The following is a 15,818-nucleotide window of genomic DNA, read 5'->3' as shown; positions in this document are numbered from 1 at the left end:
ACTTTCTCGATAAAGTGCCAAAGGACTGGGGAATGTGATGTGGATTTGAGTTGCTGCCAAAAAACATGCTGAAAAGTGCCCGCAATTCCCGCAGCAAGATGATGATGATGCAGATGATGGATGGCCATGTAACCGCAGCGATCCGAGCAACATGGATGTATACCAAATAGAGCTGGAGGCACAGGCACAAATCCGCTCCAATCTTTTGGTTGAAACTTGCGTGAAGCAGCCGCAGCAGCCGCCGCAGCAGCAGCAGCAGCAGCAGCAGCTCCATTCGCTGAAGGAGAAGGAGGATAGCCACATCAAGGACTTTGACGGCAACGAGCAAGACCAGGACGAGGAAGAGGCGGAGGACGAGGAGGAGGAAGAGGAGGAGGACGACGACAACGAAGAAGAGGACGAGGACGGGGACGGGGACGGTGACGAAGAAAGGCCACTTCTCCCAGAAGTCAATTTCGATGCGAATTCCGATTTCAATTTGCATTTCTTTGACACGCCCGAGGACTCCTCGACACAAGGAGCCTACAGCGAGGCCGCCAGCCTAGACTCCGACCAGGACCAGGCGGAGGATCCACAGCACCAGCAGCGGGAGCTGCAGGATTGCCTAAGTGCCATCGAGGCGGCGGATGCGGATCCCCTGCAGCTGCTGCAGTGCGACGACTACTACGGCCCGTCCGCTGCAAGCGAGGGCGTGGCAACGCCAGTCATAGCCACATCTGCCACTGCACCGCATCCCCATCCACACCACTCGCATAATCAGAACCCACATCAGAATCCGCACCAGAACGCAAACGCAAACGCCAATCCGAACACACACCATCACCAGCAGCAGCTGAACTGCACCTTGAGCAATGGTAGAGGTGCTCTGTACACCATCAGCAGTGTGCATCAGTTCGGTCCGGCCAGCAGCAGCGGCCACCACCATAGCAGCTCCCCCTCCTCGAGTGGGGCCCACGCCTCGCCGGACAGCGGCTGCTCTTCGGCCAGCTCCACCTCCTCCCACGCCGTCTCCTCATCATCGTCGTCAAGCTGCTCGGAGCATTTTGGTCGCTCATCCGCTGTCGTTGCCGCAGCAGCAGCAGCAGCAGCAGCCGCAGCAGCAGCAGCCGCAGTCGCATCTACATCCACGTCGCTTGTCAATGTCAGCGGGAACGCTCATACATCCTCGTCAGCGGTCAGCTCCAGCTCTAGCTCCAGCAACAACTGCAGTCCCAGCTCCATCTCCATCGCCCTCTCAGCCGCCGGTTCCAGCTGCAACTCCAGCGCAGCAACATCTTCATCTGTTGCGCATCTAAACAAAGGCCATTCAGGTATGTCCATCTCCATCTCCAGCTCCATCTCCAACTGCAACTGCAACTGCAACTCCTGCTCCAAGATCGCTGCTCGACTCTTCCGCGTTTGGTGTTTGGGGTCCGGGGTCCGGGGTCCGGGGTCCGAGGTCCCATTGTTGTCGCAGTTGAAAATTATGTTCAATAAATTTGCATTCATTGCATAACACGGCGGCAGCAACAGCAATAGCAATAGCAATAGCAACTGCAACTGCAACAACTGCCGTACCATAGCCAATTGAAAGTTGCTTGCAACTGCTCGTTGCAACCGCCTTCTTCAGCCTCCCAGCTGCCGCCTGTCGACTTTTCTTCTTCTTTTGAGGAAACTATTAAAGCGCAGCATGAAAAATGTGAAAATGAATATAATTCCCTGTTATTGGCCAATGTTGTTGAGGCCAGTTGTTGCCGTTGCAGCAGTTGTGTTTCTGCCCCATGTTGCAGTTGTGCCTCTTCTCCTTTCGGTGCCAAGAAAATTGCTTTCCACGCTGCAGTCTGTCAATGCTGTGTGCCACTCGCAATTGAAAGCCATGCAAAAACTGATTTCATTTTCATAAATCGCTTGGAATGGCCCGCTCCTCGAAGGCTGCTCCTATGATATGCGGGAATTTGGGATGGGGTTTAGCTGGAAGCATCAAGAATCAAGCATCAAGGAAATTGCCATGGAATCGGGCCAGTCGACTGAAATATGCAGCAAAAAATTGAGTCTAGAAACCATTTCAGGCAATGGACAGGGCTGCTACCTGAGGTAATGTCATAAAAACCATAAGCACTCGAGCGGCGTCTTGGCTGGACTTGCTAATTGCCTCACGGCCAGGCCTGTCTGGCAAGGATTCATGGGGCACGGATGCATGGATGCATGGGGCAACATTTAATTGCAGCAATTAGTGCGGGCAGTTCCAGGCAAATGCAAATTGCCAGCAAATTAAATCTAGGGGAAACCAAACCAAATACGATTTTATCAGGGGAAAAGGAAAACTCAGCTGCCACAAACTCCAATTGATATTCGTATCTGCCCATCCCATCCCATCCCAACCCAGCCCAACCCCACCCCCACTGCCCCTCTGCCCGTCTACCCGTTCCCCCTTCTCATTCAATCAGTTGTCTGCAGATAAATCCAAGAAAATGGAGGAAAAATCAAGCGAAAATATGAAGTCTTTGTCGTCTATCGTCTGCCTCTGCCTCTGACTCTGTCTCTGTCTCTACTTCAGACCGTTGTCTGACAACGCGGAAATGCCAAGCAGCAGTCCATGCCACATTCGCCCCGCTCTTGCGGCGTGCCCCTCCCTTGGCCACTCGAACAATGGCGTTTGAAATTGTCAACTTACAAAAGCGACCAAATGATTTGCATTTGAACGCGGCGCGAAAATGAAAACCAGGCACTTGAATTTCCTTTTGGTTTTTCATTCCTGCCCAGGCCCAGGCCCAGGCCCAGACCCAGGCCGACGACATTTTCCAGACATCGTTGTTGCTGTTGCTGTTTCTGTTGCTGTCCAATGGTGAAAATTCAATTTGCAATTGCACAAGCGCGTAACGCGCAGTGTTTCCCGTCCTCGTCCCCATCCCCCTCTACATTTCCCTCTACGCGACTCCCTCTTGCCGGCCCATCATCTGTAGTGGAGCTGCCTCTTTCTGGCGCCCCTTCCCCCTGCTTGTCGGCGCGTGCAAGTTGCACATTAATTTCATTTTGTTTCGCATTTTTCGAGGTGTGGCAACAACTGCAGTTCAAACTCCGCGCTTAGTTCATTTGCCTCTTCCTCCTGCATTAGAAAATTCAAATCAAAAAATAAATAAAAGAAAGAAATCAAAGAAAACGAGAAACAAAGTCAAATTGAATTGAATTCAAAATGAAAATGCCAAGAAGCATGGTTGTCTGGCTCCTCTGGCTCCAATTTCCAGCCTTTTTCTGCCTCGTTTTTGTTTTTGTTTTTGTTTTTATTTTTCTTTCTTCCATTTGCCATTTGCAATGCAAATTTGGTTTCGGCTCTCGCAGGGAAAATTGTGCGGCTGCAGTTTTTCCTCGTGACTGGCAACAGCAGCAGCAACAAGAGGCAACAACAGCAAACTGTTGTAGGCGGTGGCGTATACGTGATATTTTGGCATTTCTTCTTATCGCACATCGCCCTGAAGTTGAATGCCCCTTGAAGCTGTTGCATTTGACTTTGATTGCTAGCCCCCGTCCGTGCCTAAGTTTCCCGGGGCTATTGCGCCTAATGGTGGATGATTAAGAGATGGAGTTGACGGTAAAACCGATTTGGGTTATCGTTGGAGGTTCACTAATTGAAAGTGCTCACTCTCCTTAAGGTTTCCACACTGTAATTTGACTGAAATTGATGGAGGTTATCCTAAGATAGGATAGAGCTACTCTATTCTACTTTCCTTATTGGCTTTCCTCCCCAACGATGGCTGTCTGTGGAAATGTCCTTCCAATTGGTTCCCAATGAGGAAATACACAGAGCACATCAGATTTAGAGCGTGTGATATCGTGGTGACAGCAAACTCATTTGGCAAATTGAAATGGCTGTGTGACACATGTGACGTATGGGCAATGTGTGGCATGGCAACCAGGTTGCATAATCGACTTGCCATACAACTTTCGTGCGGAGGAAATTTAAACGAAATCCATGAATTTTTCCTTACAGAGCCACAGCAGCAGCAGCAGCAGCAGCCACAGACAACTCAGCAACAGCAGCAACACTCACATCAGCAGCAACAGTTGCAACAGCACCCCCAGCAGCAGCAGCAGCAGCAGCAGCAACAGCAACAGCAATCTTTTGGCTTAGCCGACTCCAGCAACAACAACAACAACAACAGCAGCAGCAACAACAGTGGCAACAGCAGCAGCAACAGCAACAACGGTGTCTCCTCGAAGTCGTTTGTGCCCTGTAAAGTGTGCGGTGACAAGGCCTCCGGCTACCACTATGGTGTAACCTCCTGCGAGGGTTGCAAGGTGAGTTGTGGCCCACTGCTCTCCACGTCGATCACTAAACACTCTTCCCTTGCAGGGCTTCTTTCGTCGCAGCATCCAGAAGCAGATCGAGTACCGCTGCCTAAGGGACGGCAAGTGCCTGGTCATCCGCCTGAACCGCAATCGCTGCCAATATTGCCGCTTCAAGAAATGCCTCTCCGCTGGCATGAGCCGCGACTGTGAGTACAACCTCTGCCTCTACCTCTACAGTTACCAAATGTTGCACAAACAAAGTGAAGGGGAGGCTGCACCTAGTTTCGTTTTGGCTGCTTGATAACTTTATTAGCTGCGAAATCGCTGCAAAATTTCCGCAGAAAGATCGAAGATTATGTCAGTTAGTTGTCCGGGCCATTGTCAATGGACTTCGATTGCTTTATTCGCACTAATTGAATCAATGAATACACCCATACCCGTACGAATGGGCTGATGCTGATGCTTCCTGAAACGTTGTAAAACCTTTACTTAAGATAATTTTCCCATTACAAAATCTGCGGCCTGCCCCTCCCCCAAACGGGTTTACTATCTGGCAAACCTTTTACCAAAGCATCCATAAACCACTCCAGGCTTAGGCTTGCAACCACTTGAGGCAGGCGGAAACGACAGCCTTACTTGAAGCCACAATCCACCCACGGGCCAAGAGCGAAATTAGTTTTTATGAGTTTTCGCGGCAGCAACCACTCTGGGGAACCCTTTCGGGCCCGTTGTTGCTGCTTTCGAATGCAATTTATTTGATGTTGCACAATTAATTGTCCAAAAAGATCGGAAACAAGAGAGCGGCACATAAACTCCAGCCACCAGGCAACAAGGCAACATCGTGGCTACACACAAAAGACCTCTGTGGGTGTGTGTGTGTGTGTGTGTGTATGCAAGTGTGTGGCAGGCAAAAAATATTTGTTGCTGTCACTGTCATTGTTGCTGTCGCTGTTGCTGTCGCTGCACGCGAGCAACATTTATTAGTCGTGTCTATTGCCAGCAACATTTGTTGCAATTTTTTATGGCTTTTGTCTCGCTGCAGCGGCGTGCCTGGTGTTGGGCAAACATTTCCTTAATTTTCCCCCATGCTGCTGCCACAGCGCCCACGCAGCCAATCCTCTCGACCCACACGCTCCACGTTCCACTCTCCTCTTTCCCCTGACTCTGCCCTCTTCACTCCCCCCAGATTGTACGACAAAAGGCTTTTGGTGTTTGCTTTTACCACTTTTAATGATTTTTCCAGTGCAGAGATTTTCTTTCTGTGGTGCTGAGCGAAAGAATGCTCTATCGCAAACGTATTCGGCGACATTTAGTTCATGTAAATCTTCATAGCATCTATCTTTATCTATGTCGGAGACCAATCTTTTAGCATTTAGCATTTACTATGCTTCTTTCGCTTTTCTTTACATAATGCAAATTGGCGACTTATCAGGCGTATCCTTCGCTCGTAGAGCAGAGTATTGCAGCTTCGTTCCCATGACCCACGAGTTTTCTTCTCCTCTTTCCACCCCCAGCATTTTCTGGCTCTTCCTCCATGGGCTTTGGCTTTGGCTTTGGCTTTTACTTGGAGACTTTTACTTTGCCTCAATGCATACGGAAAGTTCAATAATTTAGTTAAATTGCTTTTGTGGCAAGTTTCGGTTCGGGCCTAGCATGGATGTGGCTGGTGGCTCCTGCTGCAGTTGCAGCTGCAGCAGATGTTGCAGCTGCTGCTGTTAGTGGGCGTTGCATGGTTTCTCCGCACGAGGCGCCTCTTGATTTTCGCTTGCTCGGTTTAATTAGACTTTTGTCGAGTCAAATGGTATGGGGGTTATTATGGTTTATGGCAAAGCAGCAATTGCCATTTTCTGATTGCCGATTGCCGATTGTCGATGGCCTATTGCTGCTGTTGCCTATTGCCTGCTCTGCTGCAGTCTCTGTTGCTGCCACTCCGTGAGAGATTTTCCAATTAAGTTCCCTCAGAGATCGACTAAAATCGCTGAAAGCCAAATCCGGACTTGAATTCAGTGAAATTCCCAGTGCAAATGTTAGAGTTGTAGGATTTTAATGGGTCATGCCACTCTGCTTTGGCTTCCCCATGCCCCATGCCCCTTGCCACGGGCCCTGGCCCCGGCCCCCACAACAAATGTAATTATGTTGCCGCCGTGTTGCAACTGATGTGCTGTGCTGTGCTGTGCTGTGTGCTTCTGTTTGTATATCTGAGTGGGCGTGGCCTGGCTTTTATTTAATTTGCAAAGCTTTTGTTGGCAGCGGCAACAAAGTGCAATAAAAAAGGAAAATAACGCGACGCTTGCCAAGCAGAAATTGCATTTCGGATGTTGCAGCAGCGTCAGAGGCACAGGCAGAAGCAGAAGCAGAGGCAGAGGCAGCAGCAACACTTTGCATGGCTCTGCAGGAATTTGGGTCAAACATAAAACACACACAAGCACACACACACAGAGCTACAGGGGGTCTTCATGCCGGCATGCGGCATTTTGTGTCAGCATCAGCATCAGCGTGTGTTTGCTCTGAAAAAGAGCTTAAACCCTGCCTCTGCTCCCAGGACTTGGCCACTGCTATTAATCAAATTTATGTGCGAATATCCAGCAAAAGTTGGCTAATTGAAAAGCCTGCCTCTCTTTCTCCTTCTCTTACTCAGTCTCATTCTCTTGTGGGGCACGAAGCCGCCGTCAATCAAATTTGCCACAAATCAAATTAGAATTAAAGAGCGGGGCAGGACGGACCGAAGTTTTTGGACAATATTCTGCTGTCTCTGCTGTCTGTCTGGGAATGGGCACAGAGCTGTTGCTGTTGCTGTGGCTGTTGCTGCTTGGGGGCAACATCAGCAACAGACAGCAAACATTCAGTTAGAGCAACGCCAAGGCGACACAGTAACACAGAATCAAACAGCGTTCGTTGGCTGCTCTCGACTCAATTGTAGTCAATTTGAAAGCCAACTATCAAATGTCAGCGCCAGAGATTCGTTTCGTTTCGTTTCGTTGCCACGACTCTTCTAGACGCCCAAAAATCGAGTGCAAAATTAAACTGTTGCTCTTGTGGCAGTTGTAGCTGTTGCTGCTGCTGCGCCTGCGCAGTGACAAGAACAAAGACAAAGAGCAAGACTGGCTTATAATTGTAGCGTAAACTGGGTCAGGCTGCCAGACCAGGCCGGTCCGGGCCGGGCCGGGCCAGGCCAATCCAAATCCACCATTCGGCCAGGCCCAGAGTCAGAGTCAGAGTCAGAGCCAGAGCCAGAGACCCCCTTGTGGCCGTTCGTGGTTCGTTCTGGTGGCTTGAATCGCTTTGAATTCGCTTTTGGCCCATTGTTGCCGCTCGCTCTGTTCTGATTTTCGTGTGCCGTGCCTTCTGACAATTGTCTTTTGTCTTGTTGTTTCGCTGGTTACATTAAAGTGTAGCCCCAGCCACAGTCACAGCTTTATTTGGCCATTGTTTCGGCCGAGATTTTATTATTTGGCAATAGAAATATGACTGAGAACGAGGAGGAACCAACATTCTGGGCAGTCTTTGGCAGGGCTTCGATTCGATTATGGTCTATCAAAAGGGCATAAACGCTGGGAATGGCTCGGGTTGGGTGTCCCCAGTATCCACATCTTCATCGGTATCGGAGTATCTTCAGCTCCTCTCTACAGTTGCATAATTCGATGGCATTCAACCGTTTACGAGTATTTATATAGAGTTCAGCAAACCTTAGCAGGTCCCCAGGCACTTGCTTTCCGCTTCCTTTGAATTTCCCCCAAGGGGCCTTTCACTTTCAGTTGTCGTTCGATGTCGTGTCGCTGCTTCCGCTCCCCTGCTCAGCCCCCTGCTCAGCCCCCTGCCAGTCTGCCGGGCTGCCTCCAGAACAGAGTCCAATGCTCGCAAAGTTGATGTGTTTTTTCGCGCAACAAAATGCGGCGCCCAACAACAAACACAAACACAAAAACACAAACGCCATAAACACCCGAACGATATATATAAATAAAATATGGTCAACAAATTTGTTGCCGCTGAAATATCATTTAATTTTTTAATTATGCATTTAAGTTGCTGTTATGGCCGCTTCGCTCAACTCGATTGATAAACATTTTGGCAGCTCAAATTTATTCACCATTTCTGCTCGATGCATAAACCGAAAAAAGTTGAGTAAACATTTCGCTGAACCGATCGTTAAACAATTTAATCCCGAGAACAAAAGCACCAGCACCAGCAGCAGCAGCAGCAGCAGCACGCACCTGTTGCAGGTGAATGAATGCATCAGAAGATGACTCAATTCCAGCACCAAGGCGCTGTGGTGCTGAGGTGCTGAGGTGCTGTGGCCCCTGGCGTTGCAACATGTTCCCTCTGACTAATTGCGATTGTTAATTTATGCAACAGGCTTTGTTGCGGTTCATTGTTCTGTCCGCCAGTGCCCCCAGTGCCACCAGTGCCAGTTGCCGCCGTGTTACGCATGCGTGCCCGCCGCAACATCGGTGGCAATCTGTCCTCCAATTACAACGAGCCGCGTTTGTCCGCGCCGCCTAGATGTTGCACCCGATTGTGGCCACAGTTGTCTCTCTATTTATAGTTTAATTAACACCTTGTCGCATGGATACAAGCACACATGCCCAAAGATAAATCATTTGTCACTTCACTGCTGGCCGACGAGGTGGCTGCTACGCGCAGAATTGTGGCAAGTACAAATGAAGTGGAAATCCCCGAAAGTTCATCTTCCCGAGCTCAAGGAACTTTGTGACCCTTGCCCAAAATCTCGGCATCTCATTCACAGTTTGTCGTGCAATTTGCACATTTCTGCATCACTTGCAACTTTGCCCAAAGGGAAATTTACATATGTACACTCCTGTGAGTCACTCGCATTTGTTGGGTAACTTTCCACGCGTACGCGTACTCGCAATTTCGGCTTCTATTTGCCCGCAATGAGTGGTGTTCCGTTCTACTCACATCTCATGCACACAGGTGAACAAATTGCCAAATATTGCACAAAAATTGTCATTGTTTGATGGATGAGTAACCTTGACACTGGATTTCAGGGGAATTCTACTTAAGTGTATTCTAACAGAGAAGCTGTTAGAGGGAAATACCACTCAATGATAACCAAATAATCCGGTATGTTCCTTCAATAAATGAATATAGAATAGAGATTCTTTTAGAGGATTTTCAGGGACTAAAACCAAACCAATTATTTTAATTAGAAGGTCTCCTGATTACTCACTATAACACATACGATTTCCATCGATTACTGTCGTCAATTATGGAACCCCTCTGACCCGCCCTACGACACACAATTAATGTCAAAAGCCATCAACAAATTGGCAAGAAATAAGTATGTGGTGTATAGCGTGGGGTGTGGTGTGGTGTGGGGGCGATTGGCCAAGACAATGGCAGCACAAGCACAAGCAGCACAACAGCAGAAGCAGCGGGGGCAGCGGTGGCAGCAACTGCAGCAACAAAGCCACCCGAACCGAACGTTGACTTCTAAATGTCAATCACAGTTGCCACCCCCCAGTCTTTTCCCTCTCTTCGACGTGCGCTGCATAAGAATTTCTTAGTAAATATCATAAAAATATATATGCAAAAAATGTGAAGCAGAAAAAAAAACACAACAACAACATCAACAACAACAAATCACAGACGATGCAGAAGAAAAGAAGTTTATAAAATTAGCCAGCGCACTTTGTGATGTGATGTGATGGCTGTTGTCTAGTGCAAAAATAAATGATTATGATGCGATGCCATTACCCGTAAGCACTCTCACACACACAGATACACAATAGTTGACAGCGCATCGGCAATTGCACCCGCCTGCGGGTTCAATGCCCAAAGCAGCAAGAGCGACAACGACGACGACGACGACGACGACGACGGCACGCATTTTTCTTGGCGCTTCCGCGATTCTGGCCAGCGACAGCGACGTCAACAACATGGCATTATCAGTGGTAGGGGAGGGCGGAGGGGGGAGGGGGATAGAAGAGGGCTGGGAGTGGCTTGATTAAGCTGCTGCTGCAACTTCATGCGTCGTTGAGTGGCAGCTTCAAAGTGATGGCGAACTGCCACCCGGAAGAAGGGGATTGTCATTTGATAGGAGGAGAGGATGTTGCATACCCAAAACCTTAAACTTTAATTACGCTTGCAACGAACACGAAACCAGCAAGTGATCACAGTCTGTGGGGAGCTGCTGCTGCATGTTATGAGAGGCAGAAATAAGGAAGCAACTTCAAATGCCACTGCAGCTACAGCTACAGCTGCAACTGCAACTGCAACGCAGAAATCAGTGAAGCATTGTGTATTTCAAACAGAGCTCGCTGCTCTCCACTTGGTTAACTGGTGGCCAGTGGTAGTGCCCCCCCTCCCCCCTTCCCCTTGCCACCTTTCGTACCAGCTTTGGTTCCCTGTCTGTCTTCAATTAACACGCCGCTTCGATATTGCGGCTGATGTTGCTTCTGCTCATGTTGCTGTTGTTGCTCGTGTTGCTCGTTTGTGTGGCATTTCCCTTTACGATTCGCAGAATGCGTTGACCTTTTCCTCTCTGCCACATGCAGCAGGGGCCAGGGGCTCCGCTTGGGAGAGTGCTGCGCTCTCAAGTGTGGCCACAAACGATGATAATGATGATCATGGAGATCATGATGACGGCGGCAACTTTGACGGCTTGTTGGGAACACCTTCAGCCCCGCTCTAAGTGCCTTTCCCCCACTTCCTTAACTGCGCTTTTGATTTAACTGCTTAATCAAGCTGAAGTTGAAAGATTGAAGATGAAGTTGCAAGATGCAAGATGCAAGATGAAAGATGAAGATGAAGAGCTGCAGCTGAAGTTGAAGCTAAAAGATTACATTCAAAGATGAAGCTCAAGCGGAGGCTCAATCTGAGGTTGCATGTTAAATTGCTTGAGCTGCTGATCTGTGGCTGATCTCTGGCTGATCTCAATGCACAACTTTATCAAAACGATGCCCCCGATAATGATGATGATGATGATGATGATGATGATGGTGGTGGTGCTGCTGCTGCTTCTGCTGCTTCTGCTGCACGGTGATCGATGGTGGCTCCCTGTTCCACGTACTACTGTGTGCATGCCCCCTCCTCCCCTCCGAACGTCTTTAAGCTGTTACTAAATTAAATCAAAACTGGCAGCGTGTTAAAACGTGCCTGACATGCCAAAAAGGGCATGGAACAGGGATCGGAACCCACAGTGGTCCACTGGGGTGGTTGCAAAAGGAAATCAGCACTTGAGACGCGTGCAATTGAGGGGGGACTCGGGGGGGGGGGGGGGGGGGGGGGGGGAATAAGGGCAGTGGGGAGTGTTGCATGCGGCATACTCGTGCAACGGATTGAAATGGAATGGGAGGTGCCACAGTCCAGAGATGAGCGCTGCATGTTGCGTGCTGTAAATTAGACACCTCTCACCGTCCCTCATAGCGGGTTTCTGCCCCTCTCCCCCCGATTAGAGCAAGTTGCACCCTGATTGGGGGACAGCATTTGCGCCCATGTTTAGCACAGATTGGCAGCACTGCTAAAACCCCCAATTAGTGAATGTAGAAAACAATGTTCAAGCACTATTTACAGACAGAGGGTCCCAGTAAACTGAGGGTTAAGCTAGCCAAAAGGAAACCATTATTTGAGGGTGCAACAACTGGAAGACGGAAGAAGATACTCAGTTTTGCTCCTTAGCCCTGGATCAGGTGATGAAAGACCAAACAAAGTGGGAAACCACTTAATAACGACAGAGTGGGACCCCTGGGATTTGTTTTTCACTTCAGCTTGAGCGGCTATAAAAGAATCGACTTTCCTTTCAGCTCTCAACTCAATTTTCCAATATCTAGCGGATGCAATTTGGTTTTTTGTGTGGGAAAAATCATCGAAAACTGTGCACAAGCAGGAAATTGTCAAGCGATGCGTCCTGTCTCCATTTCCATTGCCATTTCCATTTCCATCTCCTCTGAGAAAAAGCCAAGCCGCCAAAAGCCCCAAAGACAGAGCGACTGGCACGAAAAGATACTTCCTTATTGCAAAGCTTAAACACACACACACACACACAGCCAGAGAGTATGTGTGTGTGTGTATGTGATGTAGACACGCATACAGGCACATTTAAGCCATCATCTAAATCAAGGCTTATGTAACTGCCAGCGAGGCAACATTTTCGCTATTTTGTTGGTTGATTTTTCCTCTAGTTTTTCCTTATTTTTTGTTGTGTGTTGCCAAACTGCAGCAAAATGCAAATGCATCTAACACCGGTTAGGCAGCTTTTTTGCATCGTTGTGCATCAACCAGATTGCAGCAGTTGCATGCAACACACACAGACAGCGGCGTCACTGTCGGCGGCAGCAACAAATCTTGTTACTCAATTTCAATTGGTGCGCTGTCGACGTCGGCAGCGACGGCGACGCTTCCAACTGCAACGCTGCTTCCTGCTGCACTCGAAAGTTCTGCAGCGGCAAAAGCTCTCTCTCTCTCTCTCACTCTCTCTCTCTCTCTCTCTCTCTCTTTCACCGCTCCGCTTGCGTGCGCGCTCTCTTTTTCGTACTCTCTCTTGCATTCTCTCTCTATCCCACTTATGCTCTTTTCACTTCTTTGTTTTGCTTCTGGTATTCTTCGACTTCTGCTGCTGCTGCTGCCGCTGTAAAAGCTTTGCTCGGTCGACGCCAGCGGCCAGCTGCGACCGAGGCAGCGGCAGAGGCAGCGACTGGGAGCAGGGCACCAACGTTTCGTTGCCTTCGTTTCGCTGTCGTTTTCAGTTGTCTCTCGGCGACTCAGCGCGCGGCACGCGAATGCTCCACCAAACGGACGGGACGAACAACCGCAACGGCAACGCCAGCAAACAAACAAAATTCGCAGCAGCAGCAGCAGCAAAAGTGGGAGCAACAGCAACACAGGCACTTCTTTTTGTGTAAATTTTTTTTTTGTTTACCAAAAAAACTGCAAAAATACAAAAAAAAATAAAAACACATCAAAAGTGCGTTAAAAGTTCGATATACACTCAACAATTGACGCGTGCACCCTCCGCACCGCACCGCACCGCACCGCACCGCACCGCAACGCATCGCACCACAGTCCAACACCTACACAAAATCTCCCGCCGGTCCGTGCGCCCCACCCCCGCCCTCCTTTCCCCTTCTGCGTTGCATAAATTGATTTCGGGGCATTGTGTGATTTGAATTTCAAAAAACCTCCAAAGAAGAACACTTCTTCCCAAAAAAACTTCCCCAAAAAAGGCTAAAAAGTAAAACAAAAAAAGAATTTAAAAAAAAAGCAGAGCAGTGAAATTAAAGCAACAGCGGCAGAAAAAGGCGTACAAATCGTTTCTCAAGTGAAGTTTTGGAATTGGAATAAGAATAAGATTAATAAGAAGCCAACGTCCCAGAAGGTACTCAAAGCGAGAGGGAGACGAGCGCGCAAAGAGTGAGAGAGAGAAAGCCTATTTTTGGATAACCCCTCCACCAGGAGCAGCCGCCGATTGAATGGTAAATGGTAAATTTTTGCACTGAATTTCTTTTGTTCATTTCCGGGAAGCAGGAATCTCCATCTCTCTGGAAAGGAAGGGAGCGGGAGAGGGAGTGGGAGTGAGAGTGCTGGTCATACAAGGCGTATGCTTAATATCAATTGCAATCGAGTTAACAATCGCTGAGTAATCGAATGCCGCCGCCCGTACGCGTAATCGTACTCGTACTCGTACGCGTACTCCCCATCAGGTTCATTCACTTGCGCCCCGGAATCACACTTCCTGTCTTTGTGGTGGGGCCACAGTTTTACTTCCTATTTGTGTGCAAATTTCCATTTTCCTTTGCTTATTAACTTTACAACTGGCCCCAAAAAACTGGTTTCGTTTGCGAAACTGGTTGCTGCTTTCATTTCAGTGTGTGTTCTGCGAATATGGGTGTGTATCTGTGTGTGTGTGTGTGTGTGTATGTGTTTCTGTTTTGATTTGACTCCTTGGCGGCGGCAGGGCAGGCACCTTCAGGGCAATTGATTTGGCTCCGTCTCTGGCTGTAGCTGTAGCTTTGGCTGTGGCAGTGGCTCTGGCTCTGGCCGGGCCTGCATTTGCATTGGCATTCCTCTTGGCCTCAGGCTCTTGGCATTCTCTTTTTCTAATCAGAACCGGAAACATAAAAATGCTGGCTACTCCAGCTCCAGCTCCAGCTCCAGCTTCAAGCTCCAAGACCCAGCTGCCGCCTGTCCATGCCCCCGAACAGGTGCACAGAGCCAGACACATAGAGGAGAATCCTATTAATGCTCCTATTAGCAGCTGCTTCTGCTTCTGCTTCTGATGCTGATTTTGTGACTTGAGCTCTTGAGTTTCAGCTGGTGCTGGTGCTGGTGCTGGTGCTCGTGCTGGTGCTCGTGCTCGTGCGGCAGCTTTCAACCGAAACCCTGGACGAGAATCACTGCCCCAAAGCAGAGTTCAAGTCGAGTCGGTATAGGCGTTCAATCCGTACCGACCGACTATGAATACATTTGTATCTATTATGTGTGCGAGTCGAGTCGTACATATGGGTCGGTCGGGGCCTCGCATAAAATAGTTGACAAATTTGCAACTATATAAACAATACACAAAGATACATAGATACATAGATACACAGACACACGCGCATAGATACATAGATAGATAGATAGATAGATAGATAGATGGATAGATACTCTCGCACCCATACTCGTGCACTTGTTTGCCGAGTTCATTAACATTAAATGTTGTCCTTGTGCGTTTTCAGCTTTTTGCTCTAGGCGAATCCAACGATGATGAGGTCGAAGCATCGACTAGAATGATGCCCTATAAAGGTCCAGGCTAAGGTCGTTTGGGGTCTGGCGAGTATTCCTCAAAAGCAACGCGGATATCTCATTGAAATAGTTGATTAAATGATCCCTTGGGCGACATATCGTTGATGCCATTCCGCATACTCCCGTTCGGGATGCCCGTTCGGGTACCCAAAAAAAGGCCAGGCCCGAAAGAAAATTTCACAAACACCAATAAATAAATTATGTGCAATAAGAAAAGCAAAACAAAAACAAAACGACACCAACGAAGAGCAAAAAGCAAAGTGGGTTAAGTAGGAACAGGGATAGCGCCCTGACATGACAGGGATAACAGCTAATGGCAGGGAGCACCCACACCTCGGCCTATCAGGTGGATACACACACACACACACGCACACTTAAGCGTGAATGAGTGAGTATATAGTATATACAGCCAAATAATCCACACTATAGCGATGACTATGATGGTGATGATGATAAACTTTATCGTCATCATCATCAGAAGTCAGTCGAGAAGCCAAGCCAAGCCAAGCGAAGCGAAGCGAACGAACGGTATTTGTAGTAAAAAAGCGGCCAATAAACCGAACGCGTGCGGTTCAAGGTTTGGCCAAAGCCAAAAACGAAACTAAAACGAAACAACAAATACAACTAGAAGAGAGCCATGTAGCATGCTAGCGAATGACGAGCATACAGACGACGGACGACGGACGACGGACGGCGGACAACGGACGACGATTGGGGCAGCCAAATGAATAACAATTAAATCTGAAAAGCATGAAATCATCTGCCGAGACCCGGGGTATCCAAAACTAGCACAAGCCGAAGCTCCATCA

The 15,818-nt window shown here is 48.6% G+C and overlaps 1 protein-coding gene across 3 annotated transcripts in view; it reads left to right on the top strand.

The window, feature by feature from the left end:
- Positions 1-143: 143 nt before the first annotated feature.
- Positions 144-15,818, top strand: part of LOC6601166 (ecdysone-induced protein 78C) — a 31,880-nt gene continuing 16,205 nt past the window's right edge. Inside the window, exons 1-4 of one of the 3 annotated variants that reach the window (XM_026992377.1) lie at positions 144-1,023; positions 1,186-1,301; positions 3,968-4,275; positions 4,331-4,472. In XM_026992377.1, coding sequence (XP_026848178.1) covers positions 152-1,023; positions 1,186-1,301; positions 3,968-4,275; positions 4,331-4,472 — 1,438 coding nt within the window. In that variant the 5' untranslated portion in view covers positions 144-151. Of the gene's footprint in view, positions 1,024-1,185; positions 1,302-3,967; positions 4,276-4,330; positions 4,473-13,226; positions 13,705-15,818 lie in introns of those variants that run through there. The other 2 variants (XM_026992375.1, XM_026992376.1) reach the window with 2 other exon arrangements.

This window comes from Drosophila persimilis, unplaced genomic scaffold (genome assembly GCF_003286085.1).
Source record: "Drosophila persimilis strain 14011-0111.01,24,50 unplaced genomic scaffold, DperRS2 tig00000732-arrow-arrow-pilon, whole genome shotgun sequence".
Lineage (NCBI taxonomy): Eukaryota > Metazoa > Arthropoda > Insecta > Diptera > Drosophilidae > Drosophila > Drosophila persimilis.
The sequence above is the reverse complement of the archived record's forward strand: the minus strand, read 5'-3'. Positions and strand labels throughout refer to the sequence as shown.